This window comes from Gymnoscopelus braueri, assembly GCF_963280865.1.
Source record: "Gymnoscopelus braueri genome assembly, chromosome: 1".
Taxonomy (NCBI): domain Eukaryota; kingdom Metazoa; phylum Chordata; class Actinopteri; order Myctophiformes; family Myctophidae; genus Gymnoscopelus; species Gymnoscopelus braueri.
The window spans coordinates 18,670,966-18,697,414 of NC_137603.1; the positions used below are offsets into that span (position 1 = coordinate 18,670,966).

Here is a 26,449-nt window from a genome sequence, read left to right on the forward strand (position 1 = left end):
TTTAGAGAGTTGGTGGTAACTGAAATACATTAATAAGGGGTTTCATGCCAAGACCTTCCAGTGCTCATGGCAGCAGTGGTTGTATAAAGGGCAAAGGCATCATCGTGCCAAGCGGGCTCATAATGCGACTATGCAGTGGTGGAAAAAGTACTCAAATTCTGTACTTAAGTAAAAGTACCAATACTGCAATATAAAAATACTCTGTTACAAGTAAAAATCCAAAATTTAAAATTTACTTGAGTAAAAGTACAAAAGTATTGGCATCAAAATGTACTTAAAGTACCAAAAGTAAAAGTACTAAATATTTGAAAATAGCCGATCTACAAGCTCTCAACGCGTCGCGATGCGACGCGTTGTGAGCTTGTAGATCTGCTATTTTCAAATAGCCTATGTATAAAATAGGTTAATGTATGTTTCATTATATCATAGTTTATATCTGAAAAGTAACTAGTAACTAAAGTTTTTAAATAATTGTAGTGGAGTAAAAGTACAATATTTGCCTCTGAGATGTAGTGGAGTAGAAGTAAAAGTATTGGAAATTGGAAATACTCAAGTAAAGTACAAATACCTAAAAATTGTACTTAAGTACAGTACTTAAGTAAATGTACTTAGTTACTTTCCACCACTGCGACTATGTGCGGGACGGGTTTTGTTTGCCTGCGTGCTCCCAATGCTGAAAGGCACGAATGCTGTCCTAGTATTTGTTCACAATACGCAAACCATAATGAATAGGTAACCTTCTTAAGCTACCGAATACACCTTGACCCTTCGACATACATACATTTTTACACAAATTAGGAATCGGCATGTTGCAGTGCAGTACGTTTAGAATAACTGAGAAGAGACAGAAAAATGTAAAGAAAATTCTCATGTGTTTGCATTAACTGCCCGCCGCACTGTATACACTGTACACATAACCTGAACATGGACGTAGAGTAATCACACAATCATCATACAGTGCCTAGTGGTGGTGCGCTGAAATAGAGAGAGAGAGCCCTGTGTGATACCCAGGCAGTTATTCCAGGGGGCCCTGAAGACCCTACGTTCATGTTCATGGCTGATATCTCTCTCTCAGCATGTTGCTACTACTTCATTTCATGAGTCATCTGAAATGGGTCACCACCACTCCCCCTGGGGACTCCGCAGTTATCAGTTAATGACATGTCCGCAGGAGGAAATCAGGAGGGTTAAACTCCACCCTGCACTTCGATGTGTGCAATGATGCAGCGAGTCTAATTCCCCCGAGGAGCTCAGGGAAATGGCCTGATTCGACACATTTTCCAGAGGCCAGCTCGCATGCAGAAAGCCTTGTTAGGAGAGGTTCTTGTTATGGGGGAGAAGTGGGAGGGCAAAGACGGAAAAAAGAGGAAATGGAAAGAGACGGTTGTAGGATGTCACTGAAGGACAGGGAGAGGAGAGCTAGTAGGGATGAAGGGGAGACGGGACACTGGCAGACCTACAGTAGGAGACCGTGTGGTTATAGGGACGACAGTGGGGCTGTTGAGGGACCTCATCAGGTGACACACCACAATGTCCTGCAGTTGAATGAGCAGCAGTAGTGATGTGTCGTTCATGATCGATTCGTTCAAAAGAACTAGTTCATTTGCCGCGAACGTGAACAAGCTCGTTCACTTTCTGAAACTGTTACGTTCACGCGCGACGTAAAAAAAAACACACATGTTGTAATGTTTTACACACATTATAAAACATACATTTTTTACTTCAGACCTATTTTATACCTAGGCTATTTGAAAATAGCAGATCTACAAGCACACAACGCGTCGCGATGCGACGCGTTGTGAGCTTGTAGATTTGGTACTTTAAGTGTATTTTGATGCCAATACTTTTGTACTTTTACTCGAGTACATTTTGAACAAAATAAAAAATAGCGCTACTGAGCGAGAACGTGAACGAATCATTTGAACGAATCATTGCCGTGAACGAAATCGTTCGTTCACTGAAATGAACTTTTTTTCCCACCACTACAGACGTGGTGGGGGCTTTGCAGTCGGGCCAATCCAAGGACAGAGAGGAGAGAGGAGGGGAAGTAAGGGAGGAGGGGGGTGGGGTGCAAGTTGTCTAGGTGACACCCACCTTGCAGGCACAGTTCCTGCAGTTCTCCGGCTCCACCCACAGCTCCATGTCCCTGTACACCAGGCCGTTGGCGGTGCACGTCCTCTCACAGTGACAGCCCTCCAGCTGGGTTAGCCTGGACTCGGCGTAGTTCAACTGCACGCACACACGCACGCACACACGTATACACACACACACACACATATAAAGGAAGACACATGAGCGCACACCCCCAAAACAGACAGATCAACATGTTTATGCATGTACGTGATAGACACCTATGCGCACACACAAAGCCATGTATGCAGACACACACATCCATAGGTATACACATACAGATACACACACACACGCACACGCACACGCACACACACACACAAAATTGCACTTGCATTTAAATTGTCCTTCTGCACCTGCAGATCCATTGAGATCCATTCATGCAATGAGATGGAGGTAAAGTGTGTGTCATTCAGCTCACGCTCCATGCCTCAGGCAACACAGATCAACCCTCCCTGCCTCTTACTCAGTTCTCTATATTCATACACAGTAACCTGGTGAGAAGAAGGTCAGGACAGCTGCAGACTTACGCGTCACGTACACACACACACACACACACACAGGGGACAGCCCCTGCAACTGACCCCCAGGTTGTGACCAAAGCCCTGTTAAAAGGGTCAGGGCATGAAAGTCTACCTCCCAATGATCTAAAGCGGTCTTACAGGTTTGCCTATTAGTCCTACACAGTGTTAATGTATCCCTTTGTAACTCAGAGAGTGTACAAATGTAGCCGAATGGACCCCCATGGACGTTTGTACAATCTCAGAGTTAAATTAACACTTAACATTGGACTGTGTACATTGCGCCCCTGTTGCTCCTGAGACCACAGGCAGGGCATTGGAGCGAGGGAGGATGTCGTTGTTCAATGATAGAGAACTCTCGGCAGGATTGTAAAATGTTGGATGTCAGTGAGGTCTTTTTTTTATTCTATTAACCCTTTAAGACCGGGAACGCATCTCTGTCATTTCTAGATTTCTTTGGGCTATTCAAAAATAGCAGATCTACAAGCTCATAGCGCTGCACTGAGTGCCACGCTACGAGCTTGTAGATCTGCTATTTTTGAAAAATCTTGAACATTTGTGCAAATCTGAATATATATATATAATTTTTATTTTAATACTTTTTTACTCAAATCTTTGCTTCTGGGGGGTCCCTGGAACAACATATTTTGAGGGCCAAATACATCCTTGACATGAAAAAAGTTTGAGGACTACTGAAATTATAGCAACATAATTTCTTTAAAAAAAACTGTTAGGATTTAGAAGACATTTGTAGAATCCCCCAGAAGCAAAGATTTGAGTTAAAATGTTTTTGCACAAATTGTCAAGATAAAAAGAAAATATATAGCAGATCTACAAGCTCATAGCGCGGCACTCGGTGCCGCGCTATGAGCTTGTATATCTGCTATTTTTTTAATAGCCAAAGAAATCTTAAAATTACGCACAGATGCGTTCCCGGTCTTAGTGGGTTAAGGTGGGATCCTCCACAAGTGACAACCCCATCCCCACTCGATGAAGCGAGTGAGCAGTGGAGGGTGGAGATACTGTATGTCCTGTCAAAAGTCCTAAACAAAGTGTTGGAAAAGCAATTTCAAAGGGCTGGGAGGGCTGCTTCCAGGCATCGTGATTTTGTGTTTCTTTTCTTTTTTGCATTATAATTTTTTGGGTTATATGGTGCACAACATCAAAGGGCAAAGAGGGACTATACGATAGACTTTTCAGTCATGTGAATATGTTTTCAGCAAATACAGATTCTCTGTGTGATGTTCACACGACACTGGGACACATGGCAAAGATAACAGAGACGACTCTCTCTCTCTCTCTCTCTATTTGTGTATGTCTTAAGCAATCATTTTTAAAAAATTGTAGCAGTGCGTTTGTGCACTTGTGTGTCTTGTATGTGTGTATGAGAAAGAAAATGGTTTCTATGCACGTGTGTGTGTGTGTGTGTGTGTGTGTGTGTGTGTGTGTGTGTGTGTGTGTGTGTGTGTGTGTGTGTGTGTGTGTGTGTGTGTGTGTGTGTATATGTGTGTGTATGTGTGTGTGTGTGTGTGTGTGTGTGTGTGTGTGTGTGTGTGTGTGTGTGTGTGTGTGTGTGTGTGTGTTTGTTTCAATGGGCCAGTGGAATCCAGAAGAATCTGGGTTGCAGTGTACTCTGCTACCAGTGTTAATAAAGCAGTAAAACTTGTGGATAATATGGAACAAAAAGTTATCAAAATGTATCTTTCTATCTACGAATACGCATTCATGGTCCGTCTATCTATTGTCTGTATCAATCTAACCACCTTTCCCTCGCAAAAAGGTGTATGCAACACGTATGCAACATACATCTCTGATGCATATCACATAGTCAGGGCCGCGGGCAATTATTCACCCAACATGCAATCGCCCACCCCATCCCACACACCCCAACCATCCTCCCCCCCCCCCCGTCCCCAGTCTCTCCATGCCACAGGATGAGAAAAAGCCACTTAGTACTGGAGATGACAGCAACCTCCCTCCCCAACTGTGCGGTCTATGAGCAATGGATGCAGGTGGGGAAGCGCTCGGGGTCCGTTCCGGTGTTGGGAGGAACGCGCCGGTGTCATACTGCAGTAGGGTAATGGGGCTTCATTTCAACCTTATTTACACTGGAATGACCCTGCCGCGCTCCCCACCGGCTGCCATGTCCTTGGGGGGGTCGCTCACTCCCACACCACTGTGCAGTGCATTGCATATGAACAGTGGTGGAAAGTAACTAAGTACATTTACTTAAGTACTGTACTTAAGTACAATTTTGAGGTATTTGTACTTTACTTGAGTATTTCCAATTTACAATACTTTTACTTCTACTCCACTACATCTCAGAGGCAAATATTGTACTTTTACTCCACTACAATTATTTGAAAACTTTAGTTACTAGTTACTTTTCAGATATAAACTATGATATAATGAAACATACATTAACCACTTCAGCCCTATTTTATACATAGGCTATTTGAAAATAGCAGATCTACAAGCTCACAACGCGTCGCATCGCGACGCGTTGTGAGCTTGTAGATCGGCTATTTTCAAATATTTTGTACTTTTACTTTTGGTACTTTAAGTACATTTTGATGCCAATACTTTTGTACTTTTACTCAAGTAATTTTTTTATTCTGGACTTTTACTTGTAACAGAGTATTTTTATATTGCAGTATTGGTACTTTTACTTAAGTAAAGAATTTGAGTACTTCTTCCACCACTGCATATGAAGAAACATGCACGTGCATGCGCATTGGGTTTACGGCTAGGGTTGCCAGATCTGCTTATTATTTATTTGAAAATAGCCGATCTACAAGCTCACAACGCGTCGCGATGCGACGCGTTGTGAGCTTGTAGATCGGCTATTTTCAAATAGCTGATGTACATGTTAAAGTACTCATGTGGCCCCATAGTCGCTTCTTTTGGGCTGGTTTTCCTAGACCTGGTTGCTCGTTTCTCTCACAGAATCTGGCAACACTGCTTTTTTTTCAACACTGCCTAACACCCTATACTTACACGTATAGGGTGTTAGGCCGCAAAATGTGTGCATGCAAGCACACAGCCACACACACACTCTCAACCAACCACCACACACTGTAGAATCACACACGCTCACATGCACATGCACAAACGCATGCTATATAAAGACAGCCACACACACAAGCAGATGATCGGGTGCAATGACACGCGAACACACATGTAAGCATGTGCACTGCACACACATACCCATTTTTTTTTACAAGCGAATACACACGCTCACCTAAGATTCTCACACATTCTCGCAGTCACCTGCACCCACTCATGCGCATGCATACACTCACTCTAACACACACACACACACACACACACACACACACACACACACACAAACACACACGCCGTTTCCTAAATGGTCGACCTGCTCCCTGTGGTTCGGAGTGATGTTGTGACTTACAGATTGCAGGACACCTGTCACCCTCCTGTTGAGCCAATATTGCTGCCATTTGCCACTGTTCTCACCGGCAATCGAACCTGTCCTTCACAGTGCGTGTGTGTGTGTGTGTGTGTGTGTGTGTGTGTGTGTGTGTGTGTGTGTGTGTGTGTGTGTGTGTGTGTGTGTGTGTGTGTGTGTATGCATGTATAACGCTGCACACACACTCACAGACAGAATTGCAGTCACCAAATGTGACTGCCATCGAAGTAACAGTGCCTACACCTTGATGTGTTTGTGCCACATTATTTTCGTATGAATGATATTTTGGGGGGTGGGGCGTTTAAGCCTTTTTTTCGATAGCACAGTAGGGCTGACAGGAAATGGGGAGAGAGATGGGGAGTGACACGGAGCAAAGGCCGTCGGGATCGGGACTCGAACCTGTGACACGCTGTCAGGCCACATTGTAGCCTATAGGTGCCACCTGGCTGACTTTGTATGTCATTTAAAAGAGGTCTATCTGTGTTCATTTCACTGAGGTTAAAAGAGTTGGAAAGAATTTGTGACGATGCGGAATGGGAAGCGCCTGAGACGCCTTACAGCCCAGGGCTTAAGGCTTAGTAAGAGCTTTTCCCTGGCAGCTGTCAGAGCACTAAATGAGGACATGGGCAAAAAAACAAAAACATACAGTAGGAACAAAAAATAAGTGATGGATCTGACAATGACTCCTCTTTGCACATTTGATAGAGCACTGCTGCTATTTTAGATATCTGCAAATTACCTCGTCTAAGACAAGAACCTAAAACTAACTCCTCTTTACATGACATCCAGTATTGTATCAAATATCATATTTTTCATTGTATATATTTTTTATTATTATTATTTCTTTGTTTTCCCTTTAATATATAATTGCGTTAGAACGTAGCACAACTTTACGGAACAAGTCCCAACAGCATATTGCTGCTTTTACTTTTGACGAATAAAACCTTCTTGATTCTTGAGTCCTGTGTCCCTGAAGATTGTGTCAAGACATGTCTTGGGACTGTTTCCTCTGGTTGGTTGGGGAAGCCGCCATAACAGGATATCAGATATTGATCATTTGCACAGTAGCATTGACCAGCAAAGATTGCTCTTCAATGTGTTACAGTAGTTGTTCGGTGCAAAAAGTGTATCTATAAAAAACTTTCTTTTTTTCATCTTGTTAGGTAAAAATGGCCCATTTGAGGAGTTGCATAATGATCCAAGGAATCCAGGGGGAAAATCGTTTTGATTGTATGACCAATGGGTCAAGAGTCATAGGCCAAAATGTGAATTTGGCAAACGGTGGCATTTCTTCCTTGGCCCAATGGGAATTTGCGTGTAAAGTTTCACGGCAAACGGACGCTGCATTCATAATTTGTTGCATTTTGTGCAAAACGAGCCACAACTGCAAATTTTGGAAGCCAATCGTAACTAATCAGAAAACAATATGAACAATCTGACAGATACGTCGTGATCACATGACTATAGAGATCATTTGCGTGAGGTTTGGACAAACTTTGTGGGATCGACATCAAAAGATTTGTTTTGCAGAAATCTGCATCCTGGTGGCACTATAACGATGTTCTTCCTTGGCCCACCGGGAGTGTGAGTGCCAAGTTTCACGCCGATCGGTCCAACAGTGCCAGAGATTAGTTTTCCACAGACATACAGATGGACACTTAAGGTCAACGGGGGTAAATGGTAAATTGTAAATGGTGCATTTATATAGCGCTTTTATCCAAAGCGTTTTACATTGATTGTGCCATTCACCCATTCACACACGCATTCATACACCGATGGCAGAGGAAACCATGCAAGGCACCAACAGCGTTGCAAGTATAGTGCAGTGCACCTTTTTTGGAATGTCATCAATGCACTTACTGAAAAATCCAATGTCTGTGTCTGAGAACTTGTTGACAAGAATCCTTTCACTACGTGTGCTACTTTTAATGTGTTTAGATGAATTTGGGAGCTTAGCCTCGTCTCCTACAGCAATAAAATCAGCACAGGGGTGGATGGTACGGGTTAAGGTTTATTTGCCATTTTTATGGGTCACATAAAAACAAAATTGTGTTTCACACACCCACAGCAAAATGATCAGTGCCGTGCACAATAAAAAAAACAGTTAAAATGTAAACGTAAACATTTCAAATGTAAATGGATGTAAACAACTATAAAAATATAACTATAAGTGTGCCAAACTCCCTAGGGGGATAAAAAAAGGACGGCACATTATCAATATATACTATATAATTCAGAGTGTGTATTATGTGTGCTGTGTGCATGGCAAAGTAAACCATGTAGCTTTCTTAGCCTACTTGAACTCATGTCAAACTGAAGCATGACCGACGCAAAGCTGTATATTATATCCTTAAGGCTACTTACAATGACTGTATAATGTATTAACCTATTAAGACCTGGAAAGCCTATACGTTGTTATAACTTTAAAACCGGGAAAGCATCCGTGTCATTTTAGATGTTGCTATGTATATAGTGTATATAGCAACATATATATATATATATATTTTCTTTTTAATAAAAGTTAAAATGTACGTTTTTCAGAAAACTTAGGTTAGGATTTAGATTTAGATTTTTAAAACCGGCCTCAGGTCTAAATGGGTTAAGCAAGCCTATTAACTTCCAATCTTCAGCTTCCATTGCAACGTGGAACCAAATGGACCAATGTTTGTACACTCTGAGTACAATAAACACTACGGATTTTACTGTGCAAAGTACTGTATATCCATGCTGTTTCCGCTTGTTTGTATTACTGTTAGCCGGGTTATGTTTAGAACTACACACTCGGCTCTAGGCTCTCCCTAGGCTGGCAGAGGGAGTTTAGCGCCCAGGATTACTTAGATAATTGGCACTGGGTGAAAAAATGGGTTACAAAAATCGTGGGATAAAAATTTAAGAAGAAAGAACTACACAGTAAAAGCCTGACTGTTCATTTAACACGTGAACGTGAATGTTACATGGCAATAAATGTGGAATAATTGCGAACGCATTTTTTGATCATTTATTTGTCGCACTCTCGTTGTGTAAGGTCCTTAAGGCTATGTCTATGGATTAGAGTTCGAGTTTTGCCTTCTGTTATGGATAGAGATGTTAGGGTTTTGCCTTGTGTTATGGATAGGGATGTTAGGGCGTTGGGGGAGAGCCCTCACTCTCACCTTGAGGGTCATCTTTGCCAGCAGCTCCTGGAGATCCATAATGCCTTGCACCAGGCTCAGGAAATCACTGCAGGTTGGACAGGCTCAACAGAGGAAAAAGAAGCACCAGGAAAGATGAGGAGACAAGAGGGAGAGCAAACAAAAAAAGGATAAAAAGAGGAAAGGGAGTGGGATGAACAGGAAGGGTAATTAGTTTCACATTGTTCATTTAAGTTTCTGACAACCAGTAAGGACTCTGTGCTAAAAACACGGACGACTTCAGCCATTTTCAACCTATATGTTCATATAATTGGTCCTCACTAATGCTCATTATACTATGGTAGCATTTTTGTCTACTCGGTCTGTCTCTCACCGGAGGGCTTTGTATAGTTCAGAGTTCAAAGCCCTCCTGTAGACCATATTCACACGGCGGCCATTTTGCTATTAAGTTAATGAAATGCCACCCTGTTTTTTCAATGCAAAATGCCAACATGGCCGCCGTGTGAATATGGTCTATGAGTCACAGACAGAGTAGATTTTTTTTTTACCATTTTATCATGAGCATTAGTGTGGACCAATTATATGAAAATGGGTGAAGTCATCCTTTAACACATTGAATGCCAATCGCGTAGATCTACGCGAACCTATTTAAAGCCGCAGCGTGCCAGTCGCGTAGATCTACGCGAACCGCCGATTCCCATGTTAATCGCCCAAGGTGCACTTTCCGAATTTTTTTGATCCATTTCCGTTTCCGGTTTTCGGTCGGAAACGGAATTATTCGGGTTCCGGTTTTTTCGATCGTATCCGCTTCCTGTCTGGGATCCTGTTTAAAACTCGATTTTCTCGGTTTGTTGTTTTTCTCCTCGCTGATCACTGTTTAGCGTGTATCGGCTGTAGCTTCAAGATGGCGGCTCGCATTTGGAAACTGTTTTCGCTGGACGTTTCTCACGGATCCGCTGTGTGTTTAGAACCAAATGAACGCGCACTTTTAACTTATTTAGCGAGGTCTGTGGCGACATGATAAAAACAAAAAAACAACAATAAAACGCTGGCACTGGTGAGTACATTATGAGATTAAACTCTGGCATGGAATGTGTTAAGACCCTGAAGACTAATTGATAGTATAGTATATTTATAGTATATTTATACTGATTTATAGGCGATGCAACACATTGCGAGCCAGTAGATCTGATATTTTTGGTGCGTGACACCAGCGCAGTACGAAGTATAAATCAGATATCAGTCCTCTACTGGAAAAAAACAGAATATTAAACATTAATATTAATATTGATACAGTTTGGCCCTTTGAAATACATATATTTCTTTATGCAAAATGTATACTGTATTTTTGGGGTTAATTTCTTGTATAACATACTGTACATTCACAACATTGTTGTGAAACGTGAGATACAGTATATTCTTTGCTGCATGGGATTGAAAACATGTTTGATGTCTGTTGTGTTGGCATGTACTGTATGTTTTCCATAGCGTTTTTATGTACTGCATGTTTTCCATAGCGTTTTTATGTACTGTATGTTTTCCATAGCGTTTTTATGTACTGCATGTTTTCCATAGCGTTTTTATGTACTGCATGTTTTCCATAGCGTTTTTATGTACTGCATGTTTTCCATAGCGTTTTTATGTACTGTATGTTTTCCATAGCGTTTTTATGTACTGCATGTTTTCCATAGCGTTTTTATGTACTGTATGTTTTCCATAGCGTTTTTATGTACTGCATGTTTTCCATAGCGTTTTTATGTACTGTATGTTTTCCATAGCGTTTTTATGTACTGCATGTTTTCCATAGCGTTTTTATGTACTGTATGTTTTCCATAGCGTTTTTATGTACTGTATGTTTTCCATAGCGTTTTTATGTACTGCATCTTTTCCATAGCGTTTTTATGTACTGTATGTTTTCCATAGCGTTTTTATGTACTGTATGTTTTCCATAGCGTTTTTATGTACTGCATGTTTTCCATAGCGTTTTTATGTACTGCATGTTTTCCATAGCGTTTTTATGTACTGTATGTTTTCCATAGCGTTTTTATGTACTGCATGTTTTCCATAGCGTTTTTATGTACTGCATGTTTTCCATAGCGTTTTTATGTACTGCATGTTTTCCATAGCGTTTTTATGTACTGCATGTTTTCCATAGCGTTTTTATGTACTGTATGTTTTCCATAGCGTTTTTATGTACTGCATGTTTTCCATAGCGTTTTTATGTACTGTATGTTTTCCATAGCGTTTTTATGTACTGCATGTTTTCCATAGCGTTTTTATGTACTGTATGTTTTCCATAGCGTTTTTATGTACTGCATGTTTTCCATAGCGTTTTTATGTACTGTATGTTTTCCATAGCGTTTTTATGTACTGTATGTTTTCCATAGCGTTTTTATGTACTGCATCTTTTCCATAGCGTTTTTATGTACTGTATGTTTTCCATAGCGTTTTTATGTACTGTATGTTTTCCATAGCGTTTTTATGTACTGCATGTTTTCCATAGCGTTTTTATGTACTGCATGTTTTCCATAGCGTTTTTATGTACTGTATGTTTTCCATAGCGTTTTTATGTACTGCATGTTTTCCATAGCGTTTTTATGTACTGCATGTTTTCCATAGCGTTTTTATGTACTGCATGTTTTCCATAGCGTTTTTATGTACTGCATGTTTTCCATAGCGTTTTTATGTACTGCATGTTTTCCATAGCGTTTTTATGTACTGCATGTTTTCCATAGCGTTTTTATGTACTGCATGTTTTCCATAGCGTTTTTATGTACTGCATGTTTTCCATAGCGTTTTTATGTACTGCATGTTTTCCATAGCGTTTTTATGTACTGTATGTTTTCCATTGTGAACTTAGCACTGCTATATCTGCTCTCGCTCTGCCGACGGGAGTATCGATAAGTGAAGAAACAAGCTGTGATTACATGCTTTATTGATCAGTGTCAGACACACAGGTGTCATCACAAGGACACGAGAGAGAGAGAGAGAGAGAGAGAGAGAGAGAGAGAGAGAGAGAGAGAGAGAGAGAGAGAGACTGGCACTCTTTGGCTTCATTTATTTGAAGCTAAACGGATGGAACAATGTGGGTGGGGAGTGGGGACAGAGGGAGTGAAGGGTACATTAAGTTTAAGTTACTGTGTGTGTGTGTGTGTGTGTGTGTGTGTGTGTGTGTGTGTGTGTGTGTGTGTGTGTGTGTGTGTGTGTGTGTGTGTGTGTGTGTGTGTGTGTGTGTGTGTGTGTGTGTGTTCTGGTCCCCGCCAACATAGCTGATATGCAGAAATACGTATACTGTAGCTCATTACCTCTATGTTTCATCACACTTTATGTAATGCTGGTGACTCATCTTCTGTGCTCTCCAAAACTTTCAATAGCTATTACAGCTATCAAGTGTATGTCAAAAAGATCAAATCAAAATCATAACAAAAGCTGACAGTCTTGCAAAAAGATCAGCTGTTACTAACAACTCCACTTTATCGATTATGATACCAGCCATATGTCTAACTTTGCAGTAACGAACCATTCTAAATTAAATACAGTTTTCCATTTATTTAAATGTTCTAAAATATCCTTTTGAAACCTTGTAGCAACAGTCAAACGTATTATTGACAATGATAACTATTTGGATAATTGATCTATCTATGCAAGCCCTATGGAAACCTAATGGAAGTAACCTCGTCTAGCCCAGAGCGTATGGCCGAGTAATCGCAATACTTACTGCGGTTGAGGTTTGGACACTGTGTGATGAAACCATTAGGAGCAAAGATCAGCTTCACATCCTGAATAATGCCCTGAGGAGACATAGAGAGGCAAGGGGTCCAGAGACAAAGAGACAGACAGAGAGAGAGAGAAAGAAAGAAAGAAAGAGAGACAGAGAGATTGAGATTTAATACACATATCTATAAATCTCATATGTACTCAATTATAAAAAATATACTCAATAAAGTCATTCAATACATTTTTATTGTTTTATTTATAGTCAAAAAACACATTCAACACAACCCTTACTCATCACTATACCGATTAAATATACTTTTTGCACATCTTCTTAAACTGTATAATGTGTGTTCTTTGTTTGAGTTCCACTTCCAAACCATTCCTAAATTAACCCCACAGATTGTAATACAAATTAAACTAGAAAAAGTGCTCCTCAGAGCACAGGTCTCCGCCAGGTCAGGTAGGTTATTGTGGGCCTGCAATGTTGTGAATTCAGTCATTATAGAGGTGAGTGGAATCTGTAGAAGTTGAGGGATTAATGTTGATGGAAGTTATTGCACAGGCAAAAACTCTGCTGGTGGTCTATAATAGGCCAATGTGAAAAGGGTGGCATTTATTCCTCGGCCTAGTGGGAATGTGCGTGCAAAGTTTCACGGCAATCGGACGCTGCATTCATGATTTGAAACATTTTGTTCAAAACTAGCCACTCCTGCGAACTTTAGATGCCAATCATTCTTATCAGGATAGAATATGGAAAATCTGACAGATCCGTGTTAATCACATGACTATAGAGATAATGTGAACCGATTTGCGTGATGTTTGGACAAAATCTGTAGGAGTAATATTAAAAAAAACATGTGAAAGATTTGGGGCAGAGGTTCTGCTCTGGCATCCAGGGAGTGTGTGTGCGATCGGGCCAACGGTGCCGGAGATTAGCTGGACAGACGCACGGACAAACAGACATATGGACGGACGGACGGACGGACGGACGGACGGACGGACGGACGGACGGACAGGGTGCAAAACTGGCCTGACGGAGACAACCTCCTTTCAAATTGTAATCACCCTCTTTATTGAAGAAATGTTTTTGTATATTCCCAGATATTTGTCACTTTGAACTGAATTGAACTGAGTTGAATTGAACCAGATCCATGATAGTAGATTTTTTTGTAGCATGCATAATCGCTGTAGGTTACTTTTGTACCACAAAGTAATTGAGATACAAGCAATACAAGTGAACAATATAATATACTGTATGAGTCTTGTTTTCCCCAGGATTATAATGCTTCTTGCCAGCTTTATACACACATGTGTTGTTATATGGGGTTTCCAGCTTTTGTGGTTTAAAGCTGCACTATGTAACTTCCCTCTTCTACCCGGATTTGAACCCGGTTTCCTGCACAAGTGCTGACATTTTTACCATTGAGCTAATAGAGCCTGCCTGCTTGCTCAGGGGATAAATTGAAAAATGTGTGTCTGTGTCTAGGTGAGACATGATCTTTGACACGATCTAAATGTCTCAATAGAAGAGCAGGGAGACAAATTACAACCACCCCAATTGTATAAGTTACTAGAACGTCTAGCGCCCACTTGGCAGCGCCCACTTGGCAGCGCACACCTGGCAGCGCAGATCACTGGCGTAGCGTCATGAGGGCCAGTGGGGCAATGGCCCGGTTAGTGAAGTCCACGGACCCCCTGGGAGTCTTGGGACCCCCGCGAAACATCGCGGACCCCTGTGAAACATCGGACCCCTTCGGCTGTTTTTGTTTTTCTTCATGAAGGTGGTTGCTTGTTTCTGGCGCACATCTGGCAACACGGACCTGTCTGCTTGTCCGTCCCCCCCAACGTGGCAACCCAGATGCCGACTCGGTGTTGTAGTTTCCTCCGAGGTGGAAAGACTGGTGATGCGAGGTTAGTGGTGTTGTTAGTGGCTGCGTTGAGACACGGGCGTGTTTTAATGTTTTGTGTGGGATGTACACGACATATTAGCGTGAGTGTGGTGTGATAGAGAGACATGAGCAAAGTGAAAGCAACGGCGGGGGTTGAAGCGAAATGGTCGCGTCACGTGTGTTGTTGTTGTGGGGAGATTACAAAAGCGGCTGCGTGGTGTTGGTTTAGGTTTCGCTGCTCGTGCGCGCGCATCCAGGCAGACACAGACACAGCCACAAGGCACAATCAGCCAAATTGTCTCATGCGCAGGTTTGCGGATTGTATTATAGATAAGTTATTGTATTAACATACTCTGCCATAGAGATTGGACAACATTACATTTTATTCATTAAAAAAGTTACATAGTGCCGCTTTAATATAACACAAAGAAAAATGTTGCATATACTCTTTCAATAATAATTTTACCTATCATCACAGTTGTTCAGTATATATTTTACAATTATCCTATTATCGCATATCACATTTTTCTCCTCAATGGGTTTAGCATTTCATCTGAACTTGCAGATGGGCATTGACCATTATCTAACTTTAAGCTAACTTTACAAATTCCTGCCTGTCAAATAAATAGCCCTGGTCCAGAGCGTTAGTGAGTTCTCTCTAACGCCCTGCCAGGCGCTCGGCGCTCATAGACAAAGACATTCCACTGCCCTGCGAGGGCTCCAACTATAGTAAAAAAATAACAAAATAACTTTGCTACTCACCGAAACAAAGGCTGTTTTGTGTTGTTGAAAGTCTATTCTCGGAGGTGGGAAGCCTCTGAGCACCCCACCTTCTCTATATAGTACACATTTTGGGCAAAAAATATGTCCGCCAGATGGATATCATTATATTTACTCCTCTGCGCCCTCTACAGATATGGTCAATAATTTATATTGACCAGATCTGTAGAGGGCGCAGTGGAGTATATAAAATAATTTCTGTCTCGCGGACACATTGAGAGGCTTCCCACCTCCGAGAATAGACTTTCAACAACACAAAACAGCCTTTGTTTCGGTGAGTAGCGAAGTTTTTACTACAGTTGGAGCCTTCGCAGGGCAGTGGAATTCCTTGTCTATGAGCAGAGCCAAGCACCTGGCAGGGCGTTAGAGAGAACTCGCTAACGCTCTGGACCAGGGCTATCCAATAAATAGCTTCTCATTCAGGTCAGTACTGCCTCTCTGATAAGAGATTTATCTAGTAATATATCGTTGCTGTCCGGCAGAAACCAGCGAACTCATTTTTTTCCCATAAATCTGTGCTATTTAACACCCTTTACGTCTGTGTTGATTAAAACAATATTGAACCAATGAAAAGCATTAAAAAGCGCTTCTGACAAAACCAGCTAACTCCATTGGATCCTCAGACTTTCTGCTAAACCAGCTAAGTCCACCAAAGGGGGGTGGAGTTAGCTGGTTTTGCTGACTCCAGGCTCCACCCCCTTTTGACCTCCAACCTCATTGTGAGCTTTGACGTTCATTTAGCTGTTCTTATCAATGATGGACAAAACCTCCAAACTTTTTGGAGTTAGCTGGTTTCTGCCGGACAGCAGAGATATTATGATTGATCGTATGAAAAAGGTTTTTCTAATCTTTAACTCTAAATCTTTAAATTGATATAATTACTGGGTTCTTCAATTAATTAAAACAGTACCAAAGATGTTGATCTGTTTTCTCTGAATCTATATTGGTCAGCAGTTTGTGTTTCTCAATGAATGTGTATAGTCTTATAAGAGCTTTTCCAAAATCTTGGAGAACTGGGTAAAGTAAAGAATCTAGCCAGTTATTTGTATCCCCAGTTTTATATAATAGTGTGATTTTTGCAATTGTCTTTATAATTGAATCCGATCCACGGACAAAGCACCACACCCCCTCCAATCTTGTTCCTGAAGTCAACTCATAACCATTCAACTCTAAGTCAACACCGTTCTCAGCGTTGATCCAAGTCTCTGATATAGCTATTATGTTGTAATGGTTTCTTGAAGTGCCTTGAGCCCCAAAAGACTTGAAAATCACTGAACTAAGTAACCGGAACAAGGGGTTAGTTAGTGGTTTCTAGCAAGGCTTCTATTGGCCATATCACATGGTGGCCATGCATTTTACAAAATGGGTACCATGTGATTACGGTGATATAATGGTACCCATCATTACAAACCATGGTGTCTATTCATTCAAACATCCAAGTCAGGGGGCAGATGGACAAATACATGTGCACAATGGTACACCAAATTGTTTTCATGAAAACACACTGGAAGGACATTAAAATTCTACAGCTCGGCTCAGGCGCAGATGGCATTGATTCCTTTCAGCCAGCACGAAATTATGCTTATGTGAAATCCATTTGGAGTGCATTTGGTCGGGCCGGGGATGTAAGCAACACCTGCCCACTTTATATTTCACAGAAAAATAAGCCTCGAGCAGAGCAAAGTCGTGGGGTATGGATTCGGGGCAAGCACAAGTGCACACACGTGGGTGCCCGCACTCACAATGGGCATTGACATAATGCTTGCACACATCGGTGTGTATACAAACACACACTCACATGACACAGAAACACGCACTTGTGCTAACATACTGTACATACACACACACACACTGTTTGAGTAGCAGACATTGATAGCCGACTGTCGGTGTCGGGGAGAATGAATGGGAATGAAGGTGTAACTGTAGATCAGAGATGTGTCGGTGCCGTAATAAAGAACCTCTCTCTCTCTCTCTCTCCTCTCTCTCTCTCTCTCTCTCTCTCTCTCTCTCTCTCATCTCTCTCTCTCTCTCTCTCTCTCTCTCTCTCTCTCTCCTCTCTCTCTCTCTCCTCTCTCTCTCTCTCTCTCTCTCTCTCTCTCTCTCTCTCTCTCTCTCTCTCTCTCTCTCTCTCTCTCTCTCTCTCTCTCTCTCTCTCTCTCATACTCTGACTGTTAAACGTAAAAGTCCTGTATTAAAAATGTACTTCAAAATAATCAAAATATACTCACATTTTGGGTGAGTACATTTCTACTAGTTCACGTCGCAATGTGACACGTTGTGAACTTGTAGATCGGCTATTTTCTAATAGTTTACAGTAATTATAAAATAGGGCTAATTGATTAATGCATGTTTTGTAATAATAATCAAAATCTGCAGTGGAGTAACGGTATAAAGTTACTCCACTGTACAAGTACCTGAAAACTAGTACAGCCACTTGAGTAAATGTAATTAGTTCTCTGCTTCCTCTCTCTCTCTCTCTCTCTCAGTACTTTCACTTAATATTTTAATTAAGTGCAGTACTCAACCATTTTTTTGAAAGGCAATAATTACACTGTAGCCCATTATTATGCTGTCCTGACACAATCAGGGGGATTTCCATTGGAGTTTGCATTGGACTCTTTTCCCACGCAAGGCAATCTTTCTTATAAAGACCTTTAGAGAGCATCACTGAACTAGAGAGATATTGTTTTGTAGGACGTAATTCACATGACAAATTACACCCAGGACCTTATGTAACCGAGTAACTATTACTCGGAGTAGTTTTCAAAAGAGTAATGCTCAAATCTTTAATCTTCAACATGGGTAATACTAAAATACTTCTACTTGAGTAGGATATTCTAGGGCTCTTTCCATTCCACTGGTGTTTCCATCAGGTATTTAGGTGTGTGTTTGTGTCTATTTGTGTACAAAAGGTGTGCGTGTATTTTTGCACACACATGCGCAGACCTGCATGTGCGTTTCACTGTGCTTTGTGACAGACATCCATATACCACTCCACATGGGTGCTAATTCGACTGCGGCTCCTTAGCCGATGGCCAAGCGCCACTTAATTCATTCATCATGTAGTGTGACAGGACATCTTTTTGTGTGTGGCACGCGATGCCTCGGGCAACAACTGCTTAGATTGACACAGGTTTATTGTTTTGGGGTAAGGGCTCATCCTGATATTACCCATCCACATCTGGTGATGTAAAACATGACCTTTCTTTGTTACAACACAGGCTAAAAACAATCCTAACCTCCACCTGCTCTCTCGCCCCCAGACGAACACGCAGTCTCACTTCCCTAATTAACTACCCGCAGAGGAATGGCGGGAGAGATGGAGAATGAGAGAGAGAGAGAGGGGTAAGACAGGGTACAGTCTGAGATGCGAAGCGATAGAGAGGAAGACATATCGGTTCATAGTGAGGTGGGACAAAGAAAACTACATAAAAAGAAAGAAAGGAGAGATGCCAGCTATGTTTAACTAACATCATTCAGATAAGACAATATTCATAGTGAAGGTGCTACCACGTTGCCTAAAGAAATATTCCATTCATATTCTAGTTTACTGCACATTCAATGGTACATACTAATAATCTGACAAATGACGTGAGGTGAAAGTCCCAAGCACATACAAATAAAATAAGTAAGTGTTCATTTATACATTCGTAACTCAGAGAACATAGAAAAGGAACCAAATGGACCTGAGAACTTTACTATGCAGCAACATAACAGGCAGTGGAATTCTTGTAATGCCATTCTTTATGTTTTTGATGTGGTACAGGGTACAGCATATCCTTGTAGTAATGGTATCACTCATTATTTCTGGGCTAGCGAGATGCGAGTCAGATTGAAGCCAGTGCCAGCCCAAACTTTTCAATGGCCCAACTAAAGTATGAATAAGGAATTGGAATAAGCTTAAGCCGGTTTAAATCTTGTTTGAAGTTAGGCATATCTTATTCAGAGTATTGACTTATTAATATGTAATATTGCTATGCACATGCATTGCATGCGCACTGCAACTGACAGAGGCGAAGATGTGGCCGTGGAGAGGTGCAGCGGATCATTCTGCTTACATCAGTTAGAATCACCCGTAACTCCCGTCTGCCTCTGACTTCTTTATGTGGTGTTATGCAACTCACTCTAGCCTTTCGACACTGTCTGCCGTGCTCCGGACTTCAAAGCCATCATTACTGCCTTACATGGTGCTCGGAACACGCACGCACGCACGCACGCACGCGCACACACACGCGCACACACACACACACACACACACACACACACACACACACACACACACACACACACACACACACACACACACACACACACACACACACACACACACACACACACACACACACACACACACACACACACACACACACACACACACCCCCCCCCACCCCCCCCCCACACACACACACCACAATTTCACAGCGAGCTCTGAGCTTCTCCCCAAAGGTTTTGGCATCATTGGATTCAGGGATTCAAGATAAAGATAATTTATTACGGTGGCTCTTTCAGACAAAGACGCTCCCAGAGGATGAGGTGGCGTGCGGTGGTACAGAGCAGAGAGAGAGCGGTTTGCTCACCCTCTCAGTGAGAGCTCAATATGTTTTATTTAAAAGGCCTAGTTAGCTCATCTTATCATTATCTCTCACTCCCCCGAGTCCTGGAAGCGTGCGGATTACTGCTACTCTGCCACTGTACTGCTCCACCTCCTACAGTATATCTCCACCCCTAACCTTAGTTCCATTATAGGTCTCAGCTGTTTTCTCCTGCTCTCTGTCATTGATTCTACCTCTCGGTTCCCCCCCTTCTCGTTCCTCTGCTCTCTGTCTTTAGATATGAGGAGGAGAGACTGTGAGTTTTTCCCCTTCTTATCACAGGCAGTATTGCAGACAGACTGGAAAATGTAAGGTAGGATCAGGGTATTAGGTGTTATAGGTGGGGAGTGCAGGGGGAGGGGTGAAGGGATGGTCCCTTCGCACATTGGTTCTTAAAGTGGGGTCCGGGGACCCCCAGGGGTACTTGAGGGAGTTCTAGGGGGTCCCCAGCTAAATGATGGATAGTTAGGAATCAAATGGACCCTTATGGCTCTGTAACTCTGAGAGTGTACAAATGGAACCAAATGGACCCTAACGGGTCCATTTGGTTCCATTTGTACACTCTCAGAGTTAAATTAACATTGATTTTACAATATAAATTGGGGTCCCAGAGATAGAAATGGCATTAAATGGGGGTCCGTAGCCCTAATGCATTTCAAACTGGGGGTCCATGAATTAAAATGGTTGCAAATCACTGCTAGAGCAGTATAAATCTTCTCTTATGGGTGTCCATGGCATCAATTTTCAAATGGGGGTCCGTGGGCTAATAAGTGTGCATTTGGGGTCCTTGACATGACAAAGTTGAGAAGCACTGCTTTAGCACACTGTTTCCCCAAACAGTGGGTCGGAACCCATCTTTAGGTCGCGGACCAATTTTTATGGGTCGCAAGTAAATATATATATTTTTTTCCATTTCCTACAATAAAAAGTTAATATTTCTCTTCAAAAGAATTCTGAAAAATACAATAATTCAACACAAAATATTGATTTGATAATTATTTTATCTGCTTACAAGCTGATGCTTCCAAAGCAACATAACAGAGGGAGGGGAACGGTCTGTTATTAATAATCAGAATTCAATATGCAACTATGTTGTCAAATAAGCATTGTTAGTACACACACAAACAAAAGCAATTGTCAAGAAGTGTGTATGTCCTGGAATGGCCTCAAACAGATGTAAGGCAGTGGTGGTTCTCAAGGACCCCTAAATTAATATCATATCGCATTGCGACACGTTGTGAGCTTGTAGATCGTCTAATTTCAAATAGCCGATGTATATAGGGTGAATTGATTTTGAAGCTATATTAATACATTAAGACCTGAAGCCGATTCTACATGTCCCCTAAATCTCAACAGTATTCGGAAAAACGTATGTTTCTATATCAGTGGTGCTCAATCTTTTCATGTCAAGGATCCCCAAAATTATATGTATTTGGCCGTGGACCCCCCATCAAAATATTTTGTTCCAGGGACCCCCCAGAAGCAAAGATTTGAGTTAAAAATGTTCGCTTAAAAAAATATATATATATTCAAAGATTTGCACACATTGTCACGATTTTTCAAAAATAGCAGATCTACAAGCTCATAGCGCAGCACTCGATGCCGCGCTATGAGCTTGTATATCTGCTATTTTTGAATAGCCCAAAGTGTAAAATAATGCTTTTTTAGCTCAAATCTAAAAATGACAACATTTCCAGGTCTTAATGGGTTAATACATTTAGTTGGGGACCCCCTCAAGGACCCCTGGTGGTCCCCGGTCGCCACTTCGAGAACCACTGCTGCAAGGATTGTATTTTAGGAAAGCTCCTCTGATACATTGCGCAACAGGTGTTATATTCAGCGTTATGACAAGCGCGTCTGTCACCTGGCAGTGGAGCTCGCACCAGCTGGGTCTGAGCGCGAGTGTGAAGGAAGTCTATCCTTATTCGCTCCTTTGCTTCACATGAGCCTGCGCGATTCCACAGCATCTGTCTCAGCTGCCATGTTTTTAATCTATCTATAAATGCACAGAATCTCTGTGCATCTGTCTGTGTGTCTGTGTGTGAGTGTATCACCCGCATATCTAAAGAACCGTTTGACTGATAGACTTCAAACTTGGTGAGTGTATCACGGACAGGGCTGGACTGGGACATACATTCGGCCCTGACTTTTTGGCCCAGACCGGCCAACCACAACCGGGGGCGCAGATACTCTACCGTTCCACTCCGTCAAGGCACATAAAACGCATTATGCCCTTAATACCACCACTTTTTGCGAACGCGGAAGGAGGCGCGGCGAAGCCGCGCCTCCGCCCAAGTGGAGCCTACTATGAAACTCTGCTCGGCTTGTGAGTGTGTGTGTCGGTGTGTCTGTGTTCATGCACTACCTAGTAGAGGGCGCCAGAGTGCAGCGCCAGAGTGCAGCAGACACAGCCTGCCACACACACACACACACACACACACACACACACACACACACACACACACACACACACACACACACACACACACACACACACACACACACACACACACACACACACACACACACACACACACACACACACACACACACACACACACACACACACACACACACACACACGATCTGTCCGTCAACCCCCGCCCCGTTAACACAACATTACGAGCGACGCCCACTGCACTCTGGTTGGTTGCGAAATGAAACACTTCCTCATACCGAGTAACCTCGCATCACCAGTCTTTCCACCTCCGAGTACACCGACCCGCTGGGCCAGGCTTTTATTTTTTAGCAAAACTAAGCAATAAAAGCCTGAAGATCGAGGCGAATCTGCGTTCGCCTCCAGCGTTCGCGCGTCTTACTTGTACTTAAGATTTTAAAGCCTCCCTCCATGTTCTGGAGCCTTGAGTAAAATAGATGATAACTACCCGTAAATTACCTTAATGATAATAAAACTGGGGCCATTTAAAAAAATATATATATATACATGTATATATATATATATATATATATTTTTTTTATATATAAATATTTTTTAAATTATTATTACTAGATGTCAGGGCCGCTTCGCGGCCCTCACATCTAGGCCCGATCCGAGGTTGGTCCAGACAGAGTCCCAAACTCATCATCGTCCCAAAACATTTCGACTGTCTTCTAAATAGTCAATTTCCTCCTCATCCTTCAATGATGTGGTTGGAAGATTAACATAATCTTTATCCTTGTCCACCTTGTATTGTTCCAATTCTTCTCTTTTACGGCTCTCTTTTGCGTTTGCCGTAATTGCCGTGGCATGGCTCTGTAAGAGATATTTATGAATATTTATGAACCAGGACAGCGACCTTTGCTAGCCTAGTCAATCTGCACACACGTCATGCAAAGTCCGGCCCCTCTGGCCTCTCCTCTCCTCTCGGCTCCTCTCCTCTCCTCTCCTCCCACCCCGCTTTGCTTTGCGGCCCTAACCTCTAGTCCCAACCTCCCAACCTCCCAACCTCGGTCATGTGATAAAGAGGTCAGACTGTATCTGGTTGCTATGGCAACCTGCCAGATCAGGCTGAGGGTCTGATCACTGATCGAGGTGGGGTAAGATGCCTAAATCATAGCCATAGCTCTGATCAACAGTCTGTGGCGGGTATTGGAGGCATGTGGAGTGATCCTGTGCTTGCGAATCCCGGACGAACTTTCTGAGCTTTTGTCAATTATAGTAGTATATGTCAATTATAGTAGTATAAGATTAGCATTTGCGGACCACCGTCCAATTAATGGTCGTGTGGGTCGTGTGGGGAGAGTGCATTGCCCAATGTGAAGTCAACCGGATCTCCATATATAGGCATATATGGAGATCCGGTTGTCCAAAACAATACTTGAATGGGAGTGTTTTAATTTTCCCATTAAAGTCAATGGAGAAATCTAATGCACTAATAAATCAATATCAATTAAATATACAATGTATCTCTTAGCAAAATGGATGCACACGATTCCCGGTGAAGCCGGTCAATTTGACATTATGGCACGAGTGTGGGGGAAAAACCTGTGGGAGGAGTAGCGCGGCAAAATAAAGTTTATCTAGAAAGAATAATAAAGTCGGAAGATTACTATAGTCTGGTTGCCCTGGGTAACCACACTAATTAACACTGTTAATTTGACTGTGTATAAGCCTGGATGTACAGCACAGTACATACATACCCATTTATAAAATGCATATGGGATGCAAGACTAGCCTACACAAGTAAACTAAAAAATCACACCCAGTGTGAAGTGGGCGGTGTGGTCATCACAGTGGTCATCATAGTGATGGAAGCTCACTTCAAAAAAGAAATACATTTATTGAAAATAATCTTTATTGGTCATCATAGTGATGGAAGCTCACTTCCAAAAATAGCTAGTTAGTTAGTTAGTTACGCTCAGGCTTTCTGGCCACTTTCTCCAGTCTGCAGGTCTGGGCAATGACATTATGCAAAGCAACCTTTGATGTGGTCAAGTGGGTTCGAGTGTGTTTGAGAGAGAGAGACTGGCAGAGAGAATGTGGAGTGGCGCGTCTTACCTTGAAGAGCCCATGCTTGTGGCCATGTTGGCCCAACCAGACGCCACTGCCGGGGGTAAGCTCCATCTGGGGGGGGTCAATCACACGCTCGTAAATCCTGCCAACAGCAATGAAATGAGAGAGAATGCAGTGTTAGAATCTCTCTCTCTCCCACACACACACACACATACAATCAATCAAGCGTCAATGTGTGTGCTAGTGCTATGGAAATTATATCCAAAGCGCCCTCCCGCTCATAAAACACACGCGTTATGCGTCCCCACACGCATAAAACGTGTGTGGACACAGGCCCTAAATGAAAGTCCTGTATAAGTTTGCAGCGTCTGTATGTTCTGCCTGTGTGCATGCATGAGTGCGTGCGTGCGTGGGTGTGCGTGTGTAAGCCAAGTGTAGGCAGCGGCCAGAGATCCCATAGCGTGCAGGGCAGTAACCATGATGACAGATAGGTCGAAGTCCACGAACTCCAAATCTCCGGTGTTTACACAAAAACGCTAATAAACAGCTTAAATTTGAGGAAAGTTAGAAACGGGATTCCTCGCTGTCTGCATATGCTAAACCAACTGAGGAGAACCATGCGGAACAGAGAGACTGACTGACTGACTAACTACACACACACTCACACACCACACACCACCACAGCTGAAAAGGAAATCTGTTGTAAAAAATGAGTGTTCCGTATTGCTGTAGGTTTACTGTCAGGTTTACTGTAAGTCTCTATGGTAATTCTTTGTGTAAACACAGGTCCTCTTAACAGAAAGTCATTGACGTTCATCAAGTGGGTGACAGAACGTGTTGGATGCAAAGAGAGCAAGAGAGGGTGTGGGCGGGGGAAGCTCTCAGCAAAATGTCTCTGACCATCAAGTCAGATTGAAGGAATTTGTCCTCCAGTATCGGATTACTGTCTAGTCTGACAAATGGGACTGGACTGCTAGAGCCGAGCGACTACATCTGACTACACTTCACATTTCCCAACTTCTCTTAAGAGTACCCCATCAACAGGATTTAGCAAGTTCACAGAGGTGTGCAACAGTATGAACTCTTGAACTTCCTATTTGTAGTCTTTACCTTGCTTTCCGTTTGGATATTTACTGGAGCTGCTTTTGTTCATTCTCTGGAAAGCTTTAGTGATTTAAGTTTGGTGTTGAACTGTTGACTGGGAGATTGGGAATATCCCACAGTGAAAAGAAACTTTAGGTTACTGACATAACCTCAGCTCTCTGTGCCCCTTGGCATTAACTGAAGCATTATCTTATAATAAATGAACGGAATCTCTGTGTACGTACGTCAGTAATTCACACATCGAGAACCGTTTGACTGACTTCAAATTCGGCACAGGTGTCGCAGACCACCCGAGGGAGTGCAGTGCCTGGCGTCGAGTCGGTCGTATAGGCGGTTGTCCAGAACCACCGATCCGACTGATACTCCCATTGTGCAAACGAGCCAATTGATTGTATGGCAACCCCAGCCTAAGCTTGATTTGGGAAATTCCCCACACCTGTCGAATTCCCCACACCTGCCATTTGATTAGTTAGTCAGTCCACTTTTCACAGTCAGCTTGCACTCTTTAGACATTCTCCACAGACGTTTACCACTGCATAAGGACTTTTCCAGCTACAACGGGTACTCTGACAATGGGTATAACGGGTATTGCAGGGTGGGGCATGCATTCCCCATTTGCATCGTTCCCAACTTGCATCGTTCCCGAGTAGGCCGCTCTTACAATAAATGCACGGAATCTCTGTCTGTATGTCTGTAGTT

General features: G+C 42.4%; 1 protein-coding gene across 1 annotated transcript in view; it reads right to left on the reverse strand.

The window, feature by feature from the left end:
* The window catches only part of LOC308082649 (protein kinase C-binding protein NELL1-like), a 302,553-nt gene that overhangs the window by 180,694 nt on the left and 95,410 nt on the right, over positions 1-26,449 (reverse strand). The window contains exons 5-8 of the mRNA XM_080424542.1: positions 24,692-24,788; positions 12,934-13,006; positions 9,237-9,319; positions 2,095-2,229 (exon numbers count right to left, since the gene is read on the reverse strand). Coding sequence (XP_080280668.1) covers positions 2,095-2,229; positions 9,237-9,319; positions 12,934-13,006; positions 24,692-24,788 — 388 coding nt within the window. The remainder of the gene's footprint in view (positions 1-2,094; positions 2,230-9,236; positions 9,320-12,933; positions 13,007-24,691; positions 24,789-26,449) is intronic.